General features: G+C 54.9%; 2 protein-coding genes across 2 annotated transcripts in view; both read right to left on the reverse strand.

Annotated features, from left to right (window-relative positions):
- Window positions 1–7014, reverse strand: part of RPS6KL1 (ribosomal protein S6 kinase like 1) — a 15258-nt gene extending 8244 nt beyond the window's left edge. Inside the window, exons 1-5 of the mRNA XM_026054875.1 lie at window positions 6949–7014; window positions 5681–5723; window positions 5051–5247; window positions 2757–2785; window positions 2184–2203 (exon numbers count right to left, since the gene is read on the reverse strand). Coding sequence (XP_025910660.1) covers window positions 2184–2203; window positions 2757–2785; window positions 5051–5247; window positions 5681–5723; window positions 6949–7014 — 355 coding nt within the window. The remainder of the gene's footprint in view (window positions 1–2183; window positions 2204–2756; window positions 2786–5050; window positions 5248–5680; window positions 5724–6948) is intronic.
- A 3053-nt stretch (window positions 7015–10067) lies between these two features.
- Window positions 10068–15411, reverse strand: part of PGF (placental growth factor) — a gene marked incomplete at its 5' end in the record, with an annotated part of 17148 nt that continues 11804 nt past the window's right edge. The window contains 5 exons of the mRNA XM_026054860.1: window positions 10068–10820; window positions 11550–11612; window positions 11701–11730; window positions 13605–13681; window positions 14575–14771. Coding sequence (XP_025910645.1) covers window positions 10799–10820; window positions 11550–11612; window positions 11701–11730; window positions 13605–13681; window positions 14575–14771 — 389 coding nt within the window. The remainder of the gene's footprint in view (window positions 10821–11549; window positions 11613–11700; window positions 11731–13604; window positions 13682–14574; window positions 14772–15411) is intronic.

The raw sequence follows: 15411 nt of genomic DNA on the forward strand, positions 1-15411 counted from the left end.
ATGAGCTCATCCCCGCCGCCGCCGCGAACGGCTGCGCTTTAAGGGCGCCGCGGCGCCGGGCATCGGTGTCCTGCGGCTGCCGGCCCCGCCGCCGGGCTGCTCCCCCGGACGGGCCCGAGCCCGGCGCAGGGCGCGCAGCCAAGGGGCAGAGCACTGCCGGCGTCATCGCAGGCGCGCCCGGCGTCTCCCGGTTGTCCCGCTCGGCAGGAGGGCCCTTGCCGTGCCAGCGCCGGGGGTGACAGGTGGGCAGGGAGGAGCGAGGCCGCAGCTGTGGGGCTTGCCTGCTCCCCAGCTGCCCCTGTGCCCGCAGGGTATGGCAGCACGGTGCACACCTTCTGGGGAGGCCAGACCTGTCCTGTCTCGCCGTGGAAACCCGGCCTGATCAGGGAGCCTGCACCGCTGCTGCCCGCTCTCTGTGGAGATCACTGAACCCGCCTGGGACTCTGCTCCTGCCTCCACACCCAAGCACATGCAACGCTTGCAGATGCTCTAAAATCCTCCACAGGTTACTATGTCATCTGCAGGATTTCTCAAATTTGGGTTTCTTAATGGTAGGCCACCACAGACCAGATTTCTATCACTTCTTCTAGGTGATGTATTGAATGAATGGCTAGCAGTGAAGTAAAATACATCTGGTTTTATGGCAAGCAAGGTCAAAATACTTTGAATGCTGCAAGAAGGGGTCTTGATACTATATAGTTCTCATGTAGGTAACATAAAGCTTGACCAAAACTGGGTGTCACAAATCCTGCGTTCTTGGTTATCCTTAATGATATTTTCTGACATACTGGAGAATCTTGAGCTGCTTCTCATTCATGCTTTTGAAAATAGTGTGTAAATTACCAATATTATAACTGTTCTTATTGTAACTAATTTAGAAACTTTTTTCAATTCTGAATTCCATAACCAAAGATAACATCAATCACAGATGTTACTCATGTATTTATCGGTATTACCTCTTTATCACTTTATTAATTTATTTTGAGTTTCATTAGTATTCTTGTTTTATCATAATCATTATTCACCATAAATTCACTTTAATTAATAAAGCTTTCATTCTTTAAATACTGGCTTTACAACCCTATTTACTTTCTCCTATAGTACATAATTAGCTGTGTTTTAAATAACTTTTTCATCTACCTACATCTAAAAGGGCCTACTTGTTCCAGACAGTTCCCTGCTAACCTATTTAACACAACAGGAATGCAATTGGGTTACCATACCTCTTTTACATCTATGTTTCCCCATCTCATTTCATTAATGAATGCAGATTCTTTTTTTATTTGCRTGTTGCAAAGGAATGCTGTTGCCCCTCTAACCCTGGGTTCTTGGTTGGCCATTTTACTAACTCTTGCTGACTCATTTGGTTTTACAAACTTAATTCAAATACATGGAACAGGAAACATCATTGGCACAAATGCATTAAGCCCCAGCAAAATGACAGTGTAGTCAAGAGCCCGGGTGGTGGTTAGCCAGTACTATTCACATGGAAAATACTGCTCTTCAGCATAACCTAGAAGCGCATGTTTTGGCCTCTTTTTCTGGCTTTTTCTTGGAAAGCCACTTCTGCAGGGCCCTCTAGATCACTGCAACTATTAGCAAAGGAGGTTTGCTGAATCAGGAATGATCAACCAATTGTGGCTCAGGCCAATTTATTTACTGCATCTGTGGAATGGTCAGTCCAGGTCCAAATAGCATCCGTTTTGGAGAGGTGATAGGAGGCCTGCAAAGAAAGAAAAGCTAGAATGAAATCCTAATGATACCCTGTCAGACCTAAGAAAGACTAATCTGTTACTAAGCAGTAGACATCTGCATCTTTGCCCTTCCATTGTTAACTTGTGGGCTTGTCCCCTTTCAACAGGAAATGTTTCTAAAAAGGCAGTTTCACTTTGACAGGAGCTGGCTCCATGTTGTGCCATTGCAGCTGTGCCAGCTGGGGACAGCTATTGTGTTCAGTCTCCGCCGAGAAAGTCCATACTTGCCATGGGACTATTTTGACAGGCCTCAGCCTTCCCCAGGGAGACAGACCTGACTAGAGCAACCAGATGGCACCTGAGCTCGGAGAAGAGTGAGGGGTCCAGAGCTGGGCCAGGATGCCCAAAGGGAGCATCCCTTTGGCACTGTCCTGCTACTTCATACCCTGCCAACGTTGATGGTAGGGGATTTCCCCTGGCTCAGCTTACCTCTGTCAGAGTTGGCCGATCTGTTAACAACAAAATGGAAAAAGTAACAGCCATGTGTACTGCTCAGCTCAGTGTTCAACAACCAGACAAACACTCTCATTCTTACTAAAGCCATTTCCTTGGGAGTGGAAAAGCCTAACATTGCTAAGGGGACAGTTCTGGTAAGATTTAATTGGGTCTATTTTGTAAGACAACCCACTGACCAAATATGATACATTTTCTTTGTTCTTTTTTTTCCTCTCATGACACTTACAGGCTCTGGTCCAACTTTCTTCATGTGCTTCACCACAAGACAAAACAACCCAAGATACCTATTCTTAGAAATTTCAGCATGTTTATCTGATTAGTGTTGCTCAATGGCAGAGACACGGCAGACATTTCTGCCATTTATTCAACCAATATTAACCTAACAGAGACTTGTTCTTCTGCCCAGCTCATTTATACTTCACAATGTTTAGGGTCTTTCTACTCCTACCAAAGCCCAGGGTCTCCTCCTTCAAGAAAGAAATCTGAAGAGGCAGGAATTGAGCTAGGGCCCTGGATAAAAGTAGAGACTCTGCTAACACAACTCACCTTCTTGACTTCAGCTGATTGATACAGGCCTGGAAGGAATAGGAGCACAGTTAAAATGCGAAGTCCTGCATAAGGGATCTGTAAAGTTTGGATAGTAGGGGTAATAGTGCTAGAGGAAGTGAAGAGAAATCTGCAGACCCTACAGGGAGGGGAACAAAACTTAAGTGACTTCATTGTCAAACACATCCTTTATGTATTTAAAGAGTTTTATTGCTTCTGTTAAAGCAATGTGTCCTGGGGAAGTGMAGGGAGATGTCGAAAACCAGTGATTTGACAGGTCAGTGCGTCCACCAAGGCAGACACAGCCAAAGGAAGTGGCTGTTCATTTTGGGAGCCCACAATGACCTCCTACAGCTCACTGGGGAGTGGAGCTTTGCAGAGATGAGTGGGGCTGAATTTGGGAAATGCTGGGTTCACTTAGTCCTCAGCAGTCACAGCTCCTGGCCAACAGGGGACCATGAGTGCCAGGACTGCTGCTGACAGGTACCCACAGGGGGCCACAGGGAGGAGAATGGGGTGAGAGAGAGGGGAGGAAGGCAGCTCGGTGGCTGCAGGCACAGGGCAGCCTCAAGGCCTGTGAAGTGAGGGGCACAGCAAAGCACAGTGCATCCCTACCTGCATTCACACTGCTTGTGCGCCAAGAAGTCCCTTTTGACCATGGTGCTCTCTTTGATACTCGGAGAAATCTTCACGAGCTGGAAGGGTAGCAGCAGTCACTCGCTGCCAGTGCAGGGCCAGCCCCGTGACCACTGCCTTTTTGCTAGGATTGCGTGGCTGATTYTGAACAGGTCTGTGGGAGGGCAGCTCCCCAGGCCTGGGGAAAAGAAAGCTGAACGGTGGCTTGTACGGGATACTTCAGAGCCCCCTTCTCTGCGTCCCTGACACACAGCTCCTCCATTGTCCTGCCTCAGCACTGACCCGGCCCCTCCACACTCCAAGGAGTGGTGAACCCACATGTTCCTCCTGTCACCAGTGGTAGGGCCACTGGGGGTACAATCTGGCCCCACACAGACCCCCTGGTGTACCCAGGATGGAGACCCAGCAACACCTCTCCTCACTGCTTTAGGAGGGTTTTTCCTTTGTGCCACAGCAGTCCTGCACACCACGGTGACACCCCCCTTGCCGACATCCACGTCAGCACTCCGTGTTTGAACTAGCAAGGTCCAGAAGCGTGGCAGTAGTCAGCAAGATGGATGGGATAAGGAGGGGGAAGCACAGAAGAGAGTGAGCCAAAGGCATCCCCCTTTAGTACCCCCAAAGGACTAGCCTGTGAGGAAGAGCCTCACAAGGCGAGAAGATAAATATCAGACATGACCCCTGAGGCACAGTGGCCCTTAATCTCTGGGCTTCAAGTTTCCCATGGCTGTTCTGTCTGGAGGATGTTAAATTCTAGGGATTATTATTAGACCAACCTGCTGAAGAACCCATGGCCCTTGTGGTGGGGTGGGAACTTCCAAAGCAAGAACAACACATATGAATAATGGGGAGGGGAGTGAAAGCTGCCATTTTTCTCACAATCAGTCTAAAATATCCACGTGAGGGCTGGCAGGAGCTCAAAACTCACTGGAAACCACAGATGTTGCTCACTGAAACAAGCAGAAAGGCTGTGCACAACTTTATAGGGATGAAAAATATTGTTAATCAATCACAACCAGGAGTTTAGGAACTCAATGCCTCTTTCTCTGCACTGAGCTACACAGGAAACCTGGACCAGTATGTCTGGAAGAAGCAGGAGGAGGGGAGGCAGTGCTCAGTCAGCATCCCAGGGTTGGGGAAGTCAGAAGCTACCAGCAAAGCTGTAACATCAGCTCTCTGGGCTGATCTCCCCATCGCCATTTCTGGGATACCCCCTAAAATTACAAGAAGATTTTGTTCCTAATGCAGCCTGGAGTCCAGTTTATGTTTCACCTTCCCTATATCCCTCTTTCCAAACCTTCTTGCTGTAGCTCTGGCTCTTTAAGCTTTATTAAACAAACCTTTGCTCTGTAGTGCAAGGAGACACAGAGAGCCAGAGCACACTGATAACCCAGTGGCGCATTGCTCTCATGAGGCAGCTGCTTGTGCTCAAGGGGTGTGCAGCCAGGAGAAGGACATGTGATTTGGTAGCTCTGGGGCTGGGGCGTTTGCTGTCTGCCTTCAGAGGATCAGTGTGGGGTTGTTCCGCTCACTGCCGGCTTTGGGGATGGAGTCTCTCCCGTTCCCTTTACAAGGCCACCAGCATGCCTCTGGCAGTGAGCAGGTTCCCACTGAGGGTCAAAACACAACCATCTAGCTCTTAGGAGCCTGGCTTTTACCTCTATGGTGACCATCTCCATCTCCACAGGTGCACAGAATTGCCCCTTATCTCCACAGCAGCCTCCACAGCGTTGCACAGCGACACAGGCGGGTTTGTAGATGTAGCTGACCTCATCGGGGTACTCAGAGTAAACATCCACAGTCATCAGGAAGGGCTGACAGAAGCTACTTCTGTAAACCTCCAAAAAAGGCACATCTGGAAGAAATGCAGAGGGAGGACAAGCTGACACTGGCCAGCCCTGCTCTGCCCCTCATGGACATCAGGCCCAGACCAGAAGGCTTCCAGCCACCTCCCCAGCTGGCACACTGGTGTCCAGCTGCTCCACCAACTCCTTCCTGTCCCATCTCAACAGTCATGTCCCAGTTAAGACAGTGAGTGAGTAGCTGGGCTATTTTTCATCCACAGGTATGGATAAACCTGGCCCTGGGGAGGAGGTTCCTTCTTCCACCAAGTAGTTCAAAGCTTGTGTGGGTTCTGGAGCCCCCAGAGATGGAGAAGCTACTTCCAGGTGCAACCCCATATCCCACCTGTGCTGGCAGACAAGACTGTGGGGTATCTTCATCCTGGGCTCCCACAGTACCAGGACCTAGGTCACCAGCACAGGCAGATAAAGCAGCTACAGACTCACCTTGCTCTCTTGAGCCAGCATCGTCACAAGGCTCATCCTCCTGCTGGGAATGGAAATGCAGAGCAGTGAGTGCCCAAGCTGGCAGTGGGGGTGGAGGGCAGGGTTGCTGCAGGGAGATCCCTGGGATGGAGCTCATCTCCCCACCCCATCCTGACCCCCCACATCACTGTTCGTGACTACTAGGAGAGCACAATGTCCTGTTGGACATCCCTGTCACCCTGGAATGAGGAGGGCTCCCGGGTCATGGCTCTCTGAATTGCTCTGCCCCTACTCTCCAGGCATGCTCTAGGGTGTCCCTTTGCTGACAGAGGGCATTCCTCTTCAGCCTGTCCCTGACAGCACTCTTCCCAGCCGCCCTGATTTGGCACCAGACTATCCAGGCCCCTTTCCATTCAGGCTGAATCCCTCCGCAGAGCTGGAAGATGCCACATTTCACGTTTCCGTTTGCCTCCAACACAGGATAAAACTAGCTGGTGTTTATTCTAGCCTGACATCAGTCTCTACTCTTGAACACAAGGCTGGGAAAAAGGTTACAGGGAGAAAATCAGGTATTAGACCCAGTTCTCAAAGAATTTTGCCTAGGCACCTTTACAGCCCCTCTCTACAACTCTTCCAGCATGTTCCTTTTCCTTCTCAGCTCTGAAGGAGAAAGTCTCCCAGCCCCAAGTCCCAGCCAGATCTCCCCGCAGGCAGGACATAGGTGTTTGAAATCCTTGCCTGGCTGTGCAGTGTTTCATAGCTCAGCTGGATTTGCTGTACACACTGCTCACAGCTCGGAGCTTTTTTACTCACTAAGGGCTTTGGGCAGGGCCTCCCTGATGGCCCTGAGCATACCCTCGCTGGAGGCGATAGGCTGTAACCCCACTGTGCTCTCCTGGCATCTCCCTCCTGCCGGCCAAGAACCCTGGGGTCCTGCTGTGCCTGCGGGGCTCCGCTTGGGGGATGCCCTGGCCGGAGGAGCAGCTGCAGGCAGCACGGGGCCCCACATCCCCAGAGCCAACAGCTCAACTCCTCTTGGTGGAAGTTACTTGTGTGTCCAGAAATGGGCTGGCTCTGCTGTGGGGCTGGGAGAGGTCCCAATAACCCAAGTGCCCAAGCGATGGGCTGTGTTTCAAGCCCAGCCACAGAGTTTCCTCAGTGATGCCCTCCCTGGAGCTGCCCCAGCTGGACACACTACAGACTGGGGGGCAGGTCTCAGGGATCCCCCCCAGGACTCTCCCCTCCATGCAGGGACAAGGGGTGAGGCAGGGAAAGGAGTTGCTCCTTACCTGGCTGCATGATGCCTGCACGAGCACCAGGGCCACAAGGAGCATCAGGAAGGTGCTAAGGCTCATTGGGTTCCCCTTGCTGGTGAGGCCTCAGTAAAAGTCTCCTGAGCATGGTCCCAGAGCCAGAGGGAGCTGTGTCACCTGGAGATGCAAACCCCAAACCTCCTGGTGCTGGTGGTGCCTCCGCTGCTCTTGCGCTGCCCCATCTGCTCCTCTTATTGGCTGCAGCGGGAGAGCTGCACGCACTGGCCCAGTCCCTCCCAGACAGCCAGGTCCCTGACACCTGCCCAGACACCCACATCCCTACTGCCTGCGCACCATCCCCAGCACATTCTGCACCCTACCCTGCATGGCAGGGCCTGCCGTGGCCACCTGGCTGGGGCAGCCTCAGGCTCTGTGTTCCCCTTGCTGCGGGGTCCGTGCCAGCTTGCAGCACCGCCACCTCCTTTGCTGAGGGCATTTCCAGGGGGGTTGAGTGGGGTGACCCCGCAGGAGCCTGCGTGCCCATATCCACTGGAGCACCTGGGTGCATGGCCTGCGCCCACATGCACCTGGGCACTGCAAGACCCCACTGAGGAGCAGACAGTCTTTGCTGGACGCGCTGTTCCCCAGTGAAAGCAGTCATGTGTCCCCAGTGGTCCCCTGCGGCCCAGATGCGTGGGTGATTTGGCAGCAGCGACACAGCTCGTTGTCTTCAACCTGGCTCAGGTGGGGGGACAGACAGACAAGGAACGYTCTGTCCCCTACCACCCGGCGCAGAGGAGGGATGGAGGGACACAGAGCAGTGCTCGGAGGCAGCAGACAGGGATCTGGCCATGTGCAGCCTCACAGGCACTGGGGCACAGGCTGGGGGGTGCACAGCCCTGGGGCATCACCAGAGGAAGCCCTGGGCATAGATGGGGCTTCATGAGGGAACAGGCGCAGCAGCTCACAGCACTGAAAAAGGGGATTTCAGACACTGACAGAGCAGGATTTGTCTAAATCAGCGCAAAGCGAAGCCCTGAAAAGAGCAGCCTGCCCAAAGAGTGCAAAGGAACAGTCCCTCAGGCTGTTGGGTACTGCTCACGTACCTAAGCCAGGAGACCTCAGCCCACCAACTCGCCCTGCAGAGAGGCGCAGGCAGATCACAAGGGACATGGGGTAGGGTGTGACCATCCTCCAAGTCCCATGCCTGCTCCATGCCGTTCCTGCGTGGGGGCTAGCACAGCACCAGGGCCACCCCCAGGGTTGCAGGGGCAGCACGGTGAGCCCCACGTGTGACAACTGCTGCAAGAGCAGCTCCGAGGGAGCTGGCGGTGGCCCCGAGCTGCATCAGGCACCCAGAGACAGGACCCATCCCTCTGGCACTGGCTTTTCCTCCACATCTCTCTCCTCTCTTCCTCTTCATCACAGGCCCACGATCCCACCGCCCATGGCCTGCTCCACAGCCCCTGTGCTGCCCTGCAGCTCCAGACACTGTGGAACAAGCAGAGAACAAGGCCACGCGCTCAGCACTAAGGCAGTTCAGGCAATGTGTGAGGGAGGGGGACAACACTAGATGCCTGTATGAGGCAGGGGCTCAGCTCTGCTGGCACTGTGCRGTTGTCCAAAAACTCTCAGTGATGAGCAATAGCCAAAAAGGCTACACTGAGCACCGAATAATATCAGGAAATGCCACTGGGCTTTTTCTTTTTAAACATGCTAATAACCACTCTTGGCAATGTTTTTTTTTTTAATTAATTAACATCCTTGTTTTTAAGTAGTTTCCATTTTAAAAGTTTAACACTGCCATGGTAAAACTTTCAGTTTTAAAACCAAGACAGAAACCACCACCATGGCGCTGTACAAACCCTTGTGCCCCTCGAGCACTGTGCACAGCGCTCATTACCCTCAAAGCGCACCCAGCCAGGCTGAAACGGCACACAGGGAGGTGGTGAGCCTGCACGGAGCAGGGAGCTTGGGAAAGGCCCCCGGAGGTGCAGACCCGAACGGCGTGGGAAGGGGAGCAGGCAGTCCCTGTTACCCACCCCTCAAGCCATGAGGTGCTCCGTGACCCAACCAGGTAGGAGTTTAATGCAAAGTTTTTAAGGCAGAGCACACTTAACACTGCGAAACTCTGCCCCAGGACATTGTGGAAGCCAGAAGTGTAAATGGGCTCAGAGGGCTCAAACAGGCTCAGGGAGGGTATGCCCCGCTCCACCAGTGCGGCTCGTACAGGTCACGCCGTGCTGTGTGGTGGCAGCACAGAGGCTCGCATGCCTCAAACACCCACCACCAGCTTTCTCAGACAAGGAACTGCTGCTACAGGACCTGCTGCATCCCCACATCCTTGCACTGCATGAGCAGCGACCCTAGGGCCAGGCTGATGGCGTTGCAGCTGGGCAAGAACTTGGGGGCATTGCTGGAGGAAGGCAGAAACGAGGACTTGGGCAGAGCTGGGGCTGCCCCCCAACCTGGGGGAGCTATGGGGGTTATCACAGCCCCAGGGAGGTGCCTCACTCCTAGAGCAACCCACAGGAAGGCAGGAAATAGCAGCCTCTGCAGCCAGCCCAGTGGAGGGACACCAGCCTTCCCCTGCATCCCAGGAGGCTCCCAGTGACAGATGGGGTCCCTGGCAGGCCAGTCATCTGCCTGACCCTGCATGCAGGAGGAATGACAGGGCATGGATGACCCCTTGTGAGGTATTTCTTCAGTGGAGAGGCCCACAGGCACCTTGGCTACTGCTGCCCCAACCTTGCAGCAGCCCAGCCAGGGAGAGGGACTGGAGAGCATCACGGTGGGAGTTCAGGACTAGCATGGAGGAGTCAAGAGATGAAAGGGAGAGTGGGGGGAAACTGTGGTGCCTGCAAGGAGGAAAATGGGGAAGATGAGAACAGAAAGACATGGGAAAGCAAGCTGGTATCAGTCCTCAGCTAGTTATTTAGGCTGGGATCAGAGCAGGAAGGGGGTGGTGAACAGGAAGAGGCAACCAGGCCCCACATTATGGCATGGAAGAGATGGGCCAATTCCCCAAGGCACTCCCAGTTTCCCCCCCCCCCCCAAGCTCCAGCACAGGGGCTAGCCCCCAGTCTGGGCAGAGGTTCAGTCCTGGCCCACTGTTTGCCCCATCTCCAGCATCACACCAAGGGCAGCTCCTCAGGTGCTGCAGGACTCTGCTTTGGGGCATGGTGGGGTGCCAGCACCACAGGACTGACGGGGATCTGGCAGAAAAGAGCTTCGTAGCTGCCAGAAAGGAGACAGGACTGCTCATGCTGCCAGCTCCTGGCTCTGACAACCAGATTTTATTGTGAACAGTGAGGCTGGGATGTGGCTGTGAGCACGAGGGGCCCCTGGCATCCTCGATTTCCTCCCTTTCCCACCCAGAGGGCTTCCCAGGCCAGGTCCCCTCCCAGGCTTGCCCCATGCCAAGGCTCAGGCAGATGCAGCCCTGCAGCCTTGCCTGTCCCAGGTTTCCTTCCYCCCCAGCTGTGCAGCAACTCTGCTGCTGCTACCCTGGGTCAAATCATGCTCTACCCAGCCCGCTCCAGCAGCACATCTACCAGCTCCCTGCCCCCCAGGATCCCCTTAAGCACAGATGTGCACCTCTAGCTCCTCATCCTCGGCCCCAGGCCTGGTTAGGCGTCCTTCTGTCTCTGCTGCAAACAGCACAGATGAGGGCAAGGGAGAGTCCTTGGCTCCAGGGCCGTGCTCCTGCCAGAAGCAAGCAAGAGTCCTGTCAGCCCTTTCCTGCCGACTGCTCCCTTTGGCAGTCGTCGCTCCCCAGCCTCCAGGCTGTGCGGAGGGGCACAGCTCCGTTGGTCCAACGTGCGGGGCAGAAATGCAACTGGCTCAAACCCCGACGGCAGGAGCGGGGCCACGGGCACAGCGGAGGCTACCTGCGTGGTGTGCCGCATCTGCAAAGAGAGCGCAGCACAGGGTGAGCACTGTGGGGCCGGGGGTCTGCCCACAACACAGATGGGTCCATGCTCACCCCAGCTGCAAGCACACAGGCTTGGCCCCCCTGTGCCCTGCCTCTGTCACTGAGCCGCAGGTAGGGTCCACAAGCGGCCCCCCTTGGGGCTGGGGCTCGGGCTCACAGAGGAAGGAGAAGGCAATAGGGCTGTGTTGGGCCCAGCATGCTGGGATGTAGGTGCTGGCTGAGCCCTGAGCAGCAAGTGTCACACAGCAGGGGAAAAAACACAACAGGAAAGCGCTGACTGCAGGCTCTATACCCCAGAAGTGTCCACAGCGACAGGAGTCCAGTATAGACTGCTGCATCAAGTGGTTCACAAGGGTCAGCTAGATACATGGCCGGAAAGGACAGAGTAACCCAAACAAGGGCTAGCCAAGGACTGCAGTAAAGACATGGCTGGCAGCAAGATGAGGCTGAAACTGGAAGTTAATGGATTAAAAAGTGGTCTGTGATGGCAATTTATCTACACACCATCAAATTATCCAGTCCACCCATCCCCAAAGATGGGCAGCTTTGAGCATCTGTTGAGCCTTCAGTAAAAAGGTCTATTCCCCAGCCCCCTGTTTTGCACCATTATTCACAGCATCAGTTAAAGACCTAAAAACTTAACCATTTATTCTGAACAAATTAACCCAAAAGACACTGCCCATATCTGCCCCTGCTAACTTACAGTTCACAGTCTTTACGTCTCTTCTTGTTTTGTCTTCTCTTACCTCGGCCCTTCGATCTCCTCCTGCAAAAGAAAAGGAGCACAAGAGACTGACGTGTGGGAAGCAAGCAGCAGCACCCCCACCTGTAGCATTGCCCCCAGTGCCACTTACCTCCCAGATTTCATCAGGTCCTGCCGTGGCCTGGGGAGGAAGGACAGAGTGAAAAGGTTATTCGGGCAGTGCTGTATATTGTGCTTCTGGGGGTGGTTTATTGAAACGCCTCGATGTGTAGCACAATCTAGATGGGTTACGACTCAAGCTTAAAATAGACCCAATATGACTTCTCCCCACATTATCAACTCCTCACCCAGGAGCAAACTGCAATATGCAGAAAGAAAACAGACAGCAAAGGGGCAGGGGATGACCAACTTTGGCAACTCCCCTGTGGACCATGACATTTCACCCATCAGGACATGAAGCATAGATTGTTTTTAATTGCTCTCAGTGACTGTTTTCATAGAGCAGCTGGTATATGGAAATGCAGGGTCCCAAGTAACACAGAATCGCTGAGGTTGGAAGGGACCTCTGGAGATCATCTAGTCCAACCCCCCTGCTCAAGCAGGGTCACCTAGAGCACATTGCACAGGATCGCGTCCAGGCGTGTTTTGAATATCTCCAGAGAAGGAGACTCCACMACCTCTCKGGGCAACCTGTTCCAGTGCTCTGTCACCCTCACAGTGAAAAAGTTTTTCCTCATGTTCAGATGGAATTGTCTGTGTTTCAGTTTGTGCCTGTTGCCTCGCGTCCTGTCACTGGGCACMACTGAAAAGAGTCTGGTCCCATCCTCTCGACACCCTCCCTTCAGATACTTGTACACGTTGATAAGATCTCCTCTCAGCCTTCTACACACAGGATTTGCTTCAAAAATCTCAGTGGCAGTTCAGCAGTCATGACATACTTGGACTCACTATTCCCAATAGGAGCCAATGCCAAAGTTTCCACCATGCTTCTGCTAAAATTCAAAGGGGAACAACATAAGGATGAGGAAAGCTGCTTAGAGAGAAGCCAAAAGGGTGCTGCAGATACAAAAAATTTACACGGGTTCAAAGACTGACTGCACAAGTACTTGCAAGAGATCCCCTGGGAGTTACCCTAAGTAGGAAAACCAAAACAGGCTCAGGAAATCCCCTGCAGGGAAAACAGCTAGAGGCAGGGGGAAGCACTGGTTCCCACTCCTCCCTACACATCCACTGATGGATGGCTCTAGAGACAGCACTGAGCTACATGGGCCATGGGTCCACTCCAGCACAGTCATGCTTACAACTGCAGGGGGAATACCAGCACAGGGATCCTCAGGCTCTTCTGGGCAAGGATCACATCCAGCAGCTGCCTGATAGGACACTCACTCCCCAGTTTTTGCAATAATGAATTGTCTTCAGACTGTGATGGAGAGCAGATGGCAGGGACCCGCTGCATGGGAGAGTGGCCCACGAGGTGGTGCTGGAGAGGCTCTGCACCAAGGATCAGCACTGCTCCAGCTGTGGGCAGCCCTCCCACGCTGGGCTGCACACGCAGAGCCCAGCCTGTCCAAGCTCACACTGCTTGCGCAGCAGTGTCAGCACCACAACAGGTTAGCTTCATGCCAGGTCAGTGCCATGCATCCACGCCTGGTCAGGTCAGTGCTGCATGTCTGCACAAGGCCAGGCTGGGGATTAAGCTTTTGTCAGTCCAGATCCCTCCCTGTGGGTCAGCCCTAAGGCCCTGTCCCCAGATGGGGCAGCCTCCTCAAAATGGAGATTCAAGGCCCAGCACTTCAGCTTTCTCCCTGAGCCACTGCCATGCTCAGGTGCGCTGGGCCAGAGCTCTCCACTGAGCCAGTGCCTGGGACCAGCTGCCCCAAATGGGCCCTTGCATTCAGAGCCGCCAGCCTTGCCTGGCTCTCCCCAGGCAGCTCACRAAGGCTGCCTGCGGCAGGCCATTTGCCTGGGACACGCACGCACAGCAGCGACACAAGCTGCCGAGGCTGCTCTGGCTGCAGGGGCACAGCRGTGCCAAACGAGCCCAAGGGTCCCTACCTGCACTCGCAGCGCTTGTGCTCAGTGAAGGCCATCTCCACATAGGGCGCCTCTCCGCTTGGCTTTATCTTCAGGAGCTGAAAGAGGAACAAAGGTTGTTTCCCGGCATGTGGGAGCAGACGTGGCTGGAAGGACTTGCAAAGCACTGTCTCGCCTCCTCCACCTCAGGGCAATCTCGCTTTGCCCCCAGCCTCTCAGGCAGATGCGTGTCTAACCTGCTCCTCGGGACCGCCAGCAGTCGAGCCTCCACCTCYGCGCGCGGTGCAGCGCAGCCAGGCCAGGTGGCCCGGGCAGCTCAGGAGGCTCTCCTGGTGCCTCGCCCCATCTTCAGGGCTGAAATTTAAGTCCCCTCTTCTTGGGACTTCCCAACCTTAGAGCAGACTTCCTGCTTCTGCCTTTGTGGAGACCTTTCACATATTTGACCACTTGGCACATTTTCCTTCTCTGAACTAAATATCCCCTCTAGGTCATGTTTTCTAGACTGTTCCCACTGCTGCTGCCTCCTCCTGACCCCTTTTCCACAGCCTCCTAAGGGCTCCCCAGCCTAGGGAAACAGGATTTGCCCTGCCATATGTCAGTCCACACCAGCCAGCCTGGAGTTCAGATTGGACACCTGGGAACGTTCCTCTGTGGCGCAATCCCCACTAATACCCCACAGGAGCGCTCCCTAGCCTGGCACTGCCACCCCACACACGTCTGCTGGATCCTTACCGCAGGAGGAAGCCCAGCCCTGGAGCCTGGGGAATTGCCTCACCTGCCCTCATGGACAAGCCCCAAAAGCTGGCAGAGGGACCCTTCTGGTTTGGCATGAGTTTCAGTAGATCTGAGTAAGCCAGACTCCCCCATCCCCTGTTATCCATGCTGCTACGACGTCCTCAGGAGGCAAAGCTGCAAGGTTTAACCTCCCAGCACTTGGCAGGGAGCCACTTCCCCAGCTGCAGCCGCAGGCCCTTGCTGAGCCAACGCTCACCTGCATGGTGACTGTGCTTGTCTCCACAGGGACGCAGCGGAGCCCCTCGTCTCCGCAGCAGCCTCCGCAGCGCTGCAGGGAGACGCAGGAGGGTCTGAAGATGTACTCCACCTCGTTGGGGAACTCGGTAATGACGTCCACCAGCTGCTCCAGAGGCCGGCAGAAACTACGATTCCAGATCTCCCGAAAGGTCACTACTGGAAGAGACCCGCAGGGGCATAAGGAGACATCCAGAGAGCCCAACACCAGCCCAATCCTGACGTGCAGCAGCCGGTGCTGGAGCAGGACCTCACAGCAGGGGAAGCAGCCGCAGCAGGGTCAGATGCAGAGGACCCCCTTGCACCCTCAGTAAGCCCATCACTGCGCTGGCAGTTGCCACATCTGCCCAGAAGGGCTCTCTCCCTCTGCCTGCCAGCTCCCTCTCTCCTCAGTCTGTCCCAACCTCCTCCTCCCTCTCTGCAGCTGGGCTCCCCACTTCTGCCTGGTCTCCAGGCCTGGAAGGAGCAGCAATCCTGCCCCACAGCACATAAGGAAGCCACCCCCAAGGTCCTGGAGACCTGCTGCTGCCCCCTTCTCCCTTCCCCTCGCCTTCCCAGCAGGGAAGGGCAGAGGAGAGGCGAAGCCGAATGTTTCGGGCCAAGGGCAGGGCCCAATTCAGCAGCCCCCTGTCACCGCAGGCGCTGCAAGCGGGGCAGAGCCGAGCGCTGCCGAGGGGCGCCGGTGCTGCCCCCGGGGGCAGCTCCCCGCAGCCCTCAGCCGCTCGGGGCCGCCCCCGAGCCCGGCGGCAGCGCTGGGGGACGCCGGCGGGGCGCGGGCTGCCGACGGCGGGGCAGGCGG

Source organism: Apteryx rowi, unplaced genomic scaffold, assembly GCF_003343035.1.
Source record: "Apteryx rowi isolate R43461 unplaced genomic scaffold, aptRow1 scaffold_971, whole genome shotgun sequence".
NCBI classification, from domain to species: domain Eukaryota; kingdom Metazoa; phylum Chordata; class Aves; order Apterygiformes; family Apterygidae; genus Apteryx; species Apteryx rowi.